Below are 8298 nucleotides of genomic sequence, written 5' to 3'. Positions count from 1 at the left end.
TCGCATGGAGAAGGGGACGTAGAGTCTGACCACATGGACCTCAAAGGAAGGGAAGACAAGTGAGGGTACTTGGGGGATAACTTGGAAAGTACATTTTGGTGAAAGGAGCAGACCAACGCCTCCACCTGCTCTGTTGTCCGATCTTGGGGTATGAGAAAAGTGTAGTGCACCATATGAAAGAGCAGCAGCAGCGGTGGTGTCTGACTGCTGGATCCAGGTTTCAGTAAGAGCCAGGAGATTAAGAGAATTAGAAAGGAAGAAGTCATGGATGAAGGAGAGTTTATTACACACAGAGCGAGAATTCCAAAGGGCACAATTCAAAGAGACAGAAGGCATGCAGGGAATATTAATAAGGTTAGAGGGGTTTCTGCAAAGTCCAATCAACTTTGCAGCATTTGGCTGAATCTGGGCTGAAAGTATATCCCGGTACACTTCAGAATTCATCCGGCTACTCTTGTCTGCTCTTATGTCATCAATAAACACAAGTGACCCAGTGCCATTGAAAGCCATGCATGCCCATGCCATCACGTTGCCTCCACCATGTTTTACAGAGGATGTGGTGTGCCTTGGATCATGTGCCTTGGATACACCTACTTCACTGAGAGTGTTCTGGACTTCAGTTGATGTTGTGAACGGGTTCTTCTTCACCAAATTAAGTATGCGGCGATCATCCACCACTGTTGTCATCCGTGGACGCCCAGGCCTTTTTGAGTTCCCAAGCTCACCAGTCAATTCCTTTTTTCTCAGAATGTACCCAACTGTTGATTTTGCTACTCCAAGCATGTCTGCTATCTCTCTGATGGATTTTTTCTTTTTTTTCAGCCTCAGGATGTTCTGCTTCACCTCAATTGAGAGTTCCTTTGACCGCATGTTGTCTGCTCACAGCAACAGCTTCCAAATGCAAAACCACACACCTGGAATCCACCCCTGACCTTTTAACTACTTCATTGATTACAGGTTAACGAGGGAGATGCCTTCAGAGTTAATTGCAGCCCTTAGAGTCCATTGTCCAATTACTTTTGGTCCCTTGAAAAAGAGGACGCTATGCATTACAGAGCTATGATTCCTAAACCCTTTCTCCGATTTGGATGTGGAAACTATCATATTGCAGCTGGGAGTGTGCACTTTCAGCCCATATTATATATATAATTGTATTTCTGAACATGTTTTTGTAAACAGCTAAAATAACAAAACTTGTGTCACTGTCCAAATATTTCTGGCCCTAACTGTATATATATATATATATATATATATATATATATATTCTCGATTATATAAGTAAAGATAAATTATTACATTTTTTCTGCTAAAGTTGTACGCCTTTCTTACTTGAAGCCACAAGGAATATGGAATGAATATAGATCCTGTCATATTTTGGCAGGCTGAACCCTGGAAGCTTAACAACTAGAGATAAGAAAAAGATTAACCGTACTAGATCTGAAGATCATGAACTCCATGAGAACACAATTTTGTAAGTTGTGTATGACACAAAATACACACTCCCTTCCAACGTTCTATGCTTCCAACTATCCGAATAGCAATATGTAGATAATCTGAGCCTCACAGCCTAGCTCTGCAGCATACTTCACAGACCACAGAAGTTTTGTGAATATGAAAAGTCACCATTCATTTTGGCAAGTCCCAGCCGGTGAGCTGTGTGTAGTTTTTTTTCTTCCAGAAGAGGAGGGATAGGGAAAGCCCTTGTTTTTTTTTTTTATTGTGCTCCATTTCACCCACCCCTCTATAGAAGGAGGAGAGAAAGAGTCTGATGACTAAAAACTTGTAAAGATGTGTATTCTATGAAGAAGACGAAAGGGCAGGAAGCTCATTTAGAACATGGGTTTCTGATTAAAACCCTCAAGAGGAACATTAAAGGGAGAAGGAAATTTGTCCTCGGTCAGCTGTCTTCTCTCACAAGCAGTCTATGGAAGGAGAAGACATGGGCACGTCAAAGTCAGGCAACAAAAGTTCTGCAACTAGAACAATTAAAATAGCCCTGGTCATCTTCATAGGCATCACAGGGATCCTCGCTTTACTGCTTCTACTACGTAAGTAACTATTATCATGACTTGTCTAAAATTACCACCTTCATTGGAATGTCTGAATGACAAGGAAATAGCAAATAGGTTGTATCTAAATGAATGAAAAACAGCAAATGAATATAATAGATGTGAAATATACCCTATAAAAAGTTTCTTTTCATGGGCAATGGGGGTAAACTAAGTGTAAAGTTGGTAAATGTACAGAAAACTAGGGCAATTTTGGTTTAGGGCATCACAAGAGGAGGGGCATGAAGCCAGAAAGTAGGAAAGATACTTTATCTTTCGCTTACATTGGATAAGATTAAGCATCCAGTTCAGTTTCTTGTGCTTCAAATGAACACAGTAATGCATATTTTGGTATTATTTGCATCAATTCCATTGACCTATGTTTGTTAACACTGAAAAAGAAATACATTTTTCATTCCATTTTCAATAATGAGGTCAAGAAGCTACAGAAAAAAATGCTAAAACACTATGATCAGTTTTTCAATTTGAATTATTGGTCCATTGACATTAATGAGAAGAAATAATTAAAACTCCCGAAAAATATTTTTTGATCCAGAGATTTTTTTTTTTATTTTTAATATATCTGGTCTATTTAAAACAAGGAATAATTAATGGTTCCTGTAACATAATTTTATTAAAGGGCTCCAATGTAATAATGTTCAGATGCTGGTATGGGATAGGTCACCAATTTCCATTCCATCCTAAGGCTAGGGTCACACCAGCATATTTTCCCTCACCCAAGATAATTATGTTAATCACCCTTTGATCAGAGTGTGATTATAGTGTGAACGGATATTCTCGGAGGAGGAGAAGATGAAAAATAAATATTTCCATTTTCTCCATTCTGTTATTCCGTGAAAAATCTGAATTCACATGTGTCCCAAGGTAACCAGCAGGGGTGCACAGACCATCAATGCAAGTGCACAGGGGACCAAGAGGTATGGGGGCCCATTTCTACCTCTGATGCAGGTATAATTGTGCATTACGATGAGCTACTGGACTAAGAGTTCATATATAGTTCTTGCACAAGGGCCTCTTCTGTCTTTGTCCGCACATGGAAACCAGTGCTCCAATATTTCTCTTTATCAAACTCTCCAAGGTATCAAAAATGATTAGAATATATACAGCTCTGGCAAAAATTAAGAGACCACTACGAAATGTTGTTTGATTTTTCTCTTTATAGGTATATTTTTGAGTAAAACGTAAATTGTTCTTTTATTCTATAAACTTCTGACAACATGTCCAAGCAATAATTTCTGTATTTTTTTCTGACAAGGAGAAATGGTCAAAATGACAAAAATCCCAGTGCTTTCAGACCTCAAATAATGCAAAGAAAACAAGTTCCTAATCATTTGGAAACAAAAATACTAATGTTTTAGCTCAGGAAGAGTTCAGAAATCAATATTTTGTGGAATAACCATGATTTTTAATCACAGCTTCCATGCATCTTGGCATGCTTTCAACCAATGTTTCACATTGCTTCTGGCTCAAAAATGTAAGCAGTTCTTCTTTGTTTGCTGGCTTGTGACTATCCATCATCCTCTTGATTACATTCCAGAGGTTTTCAATGGGATTCAGGTCTGGAGATTGGGCTGCCCATGACAGGCTTTTGATGTGGTGGTCTCTTAATGTTTGCCAGAGCTCTACAATTCTGATCAATAGGCTTGAGCGAAATGGATCGGACAAATTCAAAAGTCGCCGACTTTTGGCAAAGTCGGGTTTCATGAAACCCGACCCGATCCAAGTGTGGGATCGGCCATGCGGTCGGCGATCTTCGCGCCAAAGTCGCGTTTCGTATGACGCGTTTGGCGCCATTTTTTCAGCCAATGAAGGAGCGTGGGCAGAGTGATGACATAGGTCTTAGGGGCATGGACGCCTATCGTCATCTTGTCGCTTGTGCGCTGTAGCGATTTGCAATGTGTAACACCAGCTTTTCTGTTCAGGGACGGAGGAGAGAGAGAGAGAGAGAGAGAGAGAGAGAGAGAGAGAGAAAAAAAAAAGTTAGATTTCCCATTGACTTTGCATTGGGTTTCGTGTTTCGGTCGATCCCCGACTTTTCGCCATAATCGGCCGATATCACTCGACTCGACTTTTGAGATAGTCGGGTTTCGCGAAACCCGACTCGACCCTAAAAAAGTCGCTCAACCCTACTGATCACCTCTGAAATTGGCATTTTTCATGTACATCTCTATGAAGACACAAAAGAGAATAGTAAAACCAAAAACACTCAGTTTGAAAAAATGTTGCAGTAATCCGCAAGTGCTAGTAAAAGATGTAAAAAACAGGGTATTTGGTTGATACGTTTTTTGCAAAAAATGTATACTAAGCTGCTCTACCAATCTTCACGGTATACCCTTATCAGAGCAGTCCTAACTAATGTATGCAATCCCTATCTGATGTATTTAAAAACCTGATCATCTGTATATAACCTGTGTGAACAGGGTTCAGAGAGGAAAAATCCATGTGTGCATACAGGGTAGAACAGCTTTTGTGCAGATAGCCCAAGAGGAGTGGTGGAACTCCCCAGTCTTGTAGACACAAGAGAACAATTATGGAAACAGGAACACATGGGCTACTTGCACAGTGAACAAGTCTGTATGATCATGTTCACACACCACCAAGAAACCTGAAGACACAAAAGAGAATAGTAAAACCAAAAACACTCAGTTTGAAAAAATGTTGCAGTAATCCGCAAGTGCTAGTAAAAGATGTAAAAAACAGGGTATTTGGTTGATACGTTTTTTGCAAAAAATGTATACTAAGCTGCTCTACCAATCTTCACGGTATACCCTTATCAGAGCAGTCCTAACTAATGTATGCAATCCCTATCTGATGTATTTAAAAACCTGATCATCTGTATATAACCTGTGTGAACAGGGTTCAGAGAGGAAAAATCCATGTGTGCATACAGGGTAGAACAGCTTTTGTGCAGATAGCCCAAGAGGAGTGGTGGAACTCCCCAGTCTTGTAGACACAAGAGAACAATTATGGAAACAGGAACACATGGGCTACTTGCACAGTGAACAAGTCTGTATGATCATGTTCACACACCACCAAGAAACCTGAAGACACAAAAGAGAATAGTAAAACCAAAAACACTCAGTTTGAAAAAATGTTGCAGTAATCCGCAAGTGCTAGTAAAAGATGTAAAAAACAGGGTATTTGGTTGATACGTTTTTTGCAAAAAATGTATACTAAGCTGCTCTACCAATCTTCACGGTATACCCTTATCAGAGCAGTCCTAACTAATGTATGCAATCCCTATCTGATGTATTTAAAAACCTGATCATCTGTATATAACCTGTGTGAACAGGGTTCAGAGAGGAAAAATCCATGTGTGCATACAGGGTAGAACAGCTTTTGTGCAGATAGCCCAAGAGGAGTGGTGGAACTCCCCAGTCTTGTAGACACAAGAGAACAATTATGGAAACAGGAACACATGGGCTACTTGCACAGTGAACAAGTCTGTATGATCATGTTCACACACCACCAAGAAACCTGAAGACACAAAAGAGAGTAGTAAAACCAAAAACACTCAGTTTGAAAAAATGTTGCAGTAATCCGCAAGTGCTAGTAAAAGATGTAAAAAACAGGGTATTTGGTTGATACGTTTTTTGCAAAAAATGTATACTAAGCTGCTCTACCAATCTTCACGGTATACCCTTATCAGAGCAGTCCTAACTAATGTATGCAATCCCTATCTGATGTATTTAAAAACCTGATCATCTGTATATAACCTGTGTGAACAGGGTTCAGAGAGGAAAAATCCATGTGTGCATACAGGGTAGAACAGCTTTTGTGCAGATAGCCCAAGAGGAGTGGTGGAACTCCCCAGTCTTGTAGACACAAGAGAACAATTATGGAAACAGGAACACATGGGCTACTTGCACATCTCTATGTAGCAATGTGGAAAAGGCCGGTCCTATGTAAGCAAACGGAAAAAAAAATTATTACTTTTAAAGGTATTGAGATTTTATATAGACAATGTAAATACATTAAATGACTATGGGTCTGTGGGGCAGGAGGAATATCTCTGTTTTGGCTGTGCTAGATGTCAATCTCAGCTTTTTTTAAAAAAAAAAATCTGATTCTATTCACACTGTAGTTTCCAACCTTTGGATACTCTGTAGACCATTTGTTGCCATGCTTCCCAGTTTTTTATGGCTTCTTTCAATTGCTTAATGTTCATTCCAGAGTCATTCTTGATGGTGTCAGCCAATGAGTCTTTGGTCTCCCCAGTTTCCTTTTTAATAATACTGACTTTTATGATTAGCATCTACTTTTCTGATGCATTTGCCATCACCACTTGTCCAAGATAGGTTAGTTTCACTGTGTTACCTTCCAGGGACAATTCTGGGTTCTTATGATCAAGAACATCTTTGTTGGTGATCCTAGCTGTCCATAGGATTCATAGAAGTCTTCTCCAGTTCATATAAAATTACTGATGCCAAATGTTCTTCCCGATGTTCCTACTTTCTGAGTCCTGACTACTCATAGTTATCTTATACAAGTTGCACCTTGTTCCTATAGCTATAATTTAAGCAGAAAGTTATAAAATTATACCTTTTAGCAGTAGTGGATGCTTTCCTGAAACGGAAAGTACTTGCAAGCAGCATAATACAAAGAATAGCAGGTTTACCCAGAATCCTTTGCAGTAGGCGGAGCTATGCAAATCATCTCTTTCCACCCCAGTCTAATCCACAGCGCTTGGAACCGCCAAGCGTGCAATGCTGCGGATTAGTTTCTAAATTTACACAGCCAACCAATTCCTACCTGTGGACACATGTTTCGGGCTTTAGGCCCTCATCAGCACAGGGCTGGAATTGGTTGGCTGTATGGAGTGGGGCTCGGTGAGCAAGCGATACATATATGCTAGCCACCCTAAGGTGGCTAGCATATATGTATCGCTTGCTCACCGAGCAACACATCATGTTGCTGTCACATGGTAAATAGGTATCTCATAGAAAAGTTGGGTCAGCTTGGTATACAGTGTTGTGAAGAAGTGTTTGACCCTTTCCTAATTTCCCATTCTTTTGCATGTTTCTCACACTTAAATGTTTCAAATCACCAAATAAATGTAAATATTAGACAAATATAGCACAAGTAATCACAAAATGCATTTTTTAAATGAAGGTCTTTATTGTTAAGGGAAAAAGAAATCCACACCTACAGGGCCCTGTGTGAAAAAGTGATTTCCCTCTAAGCCTAATAACTGGTTGGGCCACTCTTAGCTGCAACAACTGCAATCAAGCGTTTGCAATAACTAGCATTGAGTCTTTTACAACGCTCTGGAGGAATTTTGTCCAACTCATCTTCACAGAATTGTTGTAATTCAGCCACATTTGAGGGTTTCACAGCATGAACTACCTATTTAATGTCATACAACATCATCTCAGTGAGATTAAGGTCAGGACTATAACTAGGCCACTACAAAATCTTATTTTTTGCTTTTCTTAAGCCACTCAGAGGTGTGTTTTGGATGATTTTCCTGCTGCATTCCCCAAGTGCTCTTTAGTTTGAGGTCACGAAAAGATGATCGAACTTTTTTCCTCAGGAGTTTTTGGTAGACTGCAGAATTTATGGTTCCATTTACCGCAGCATATCTTCCAGGTCCTGAATCAGCAAAACAGCCCCAGACTATCACACTACCACCACCATGTTTTACTATTTGTATGATGTTCCCTTTCTGAAATGCTGTGTTACTTCTAAGCCAGATGTAATGGGACATACACATTCCAAAAAGTTTAACTTTTGTCTCATCAGTCCACAGAGTATTCTCCCAAAAGTCTTGGGGATCATCAAGATGTTTTCTGGCAAAGCAGAGATGAACCTTTAATAGTAAAGACTTTCATTTTAAACCTTAATTTTTATGTTTACTTGTGTTATCTTTGTCAAATATTTAAATTTGTTTGCTGATCAGAAACATTTAACTGTGACAAACATGCAAATGAATAAGAAATTAGGAAGGGGGCAAACACTTTTTCACACCACTGTATATGTATATTTAAAGGGAGTGTATGGTCGCAAGATGGACATAAGATAGGTCATCAATGTCAGATTGGTAGGGGTCCAAAACCTGGCACTCCCACAGTCAGCTGCTATTTACGCTGACAGCCATCCGATGTAAACACATAGAATGAAGTTGCAAAGCGCAGATCCATTCAAAGTATAGCGGCTTCTGTTGGGTAATGCAGAATAGCTCCTATTCAAGATAATAGGAGTCGTTCTGTAGTACATGGCAGTGGTCACT

General features: G+C 39.6%; 1 protein-coding gene across 1 annotated transcript in view; it reads left to right on the top strand.

Annotated features, from left to right (window-relative positions):
* The first annotated feature begins 1755 nt into the window (after positions 1-1755).
* PHEX (phosphate regulating endopeptidase X-linked) overlaps positions 1756-8298 on the top strand; it is a 467693-nt gene continuing 461150 nt past the window's right edge. Inside the window, exon 1 of the mRNA XM_069761473.1 lies at positions 1756-2048. Coding sequence (XP_069617574.1) covers positions 1925-2048 — 124 coding nt within the window. The 5' untranslated portion in view covers positions 1756-1924. The remainder of the gene's footprint in view (positions 2049-8298) is intronic.

The sequence above is a fragment of the Ranitomeya imitator genome, chromosome 3 (assembly GCF_032444005.1).
Source record: "Ranitomeya imitator isolate aRanImi1 chromosome 3, aRanImi1.pri, whole genome shotgun sequence".
NCBI classification, from domain to species: domain Eukaryota; kingdom Metazoa; phylum Chordata; class Amphibia; order Anura; family Dendrobatidae; genus Ranitomeya; species Ranitomeya imitator.
This window is presented reverse-complemented; position numbering and strand designations above follow the sequence as displayed.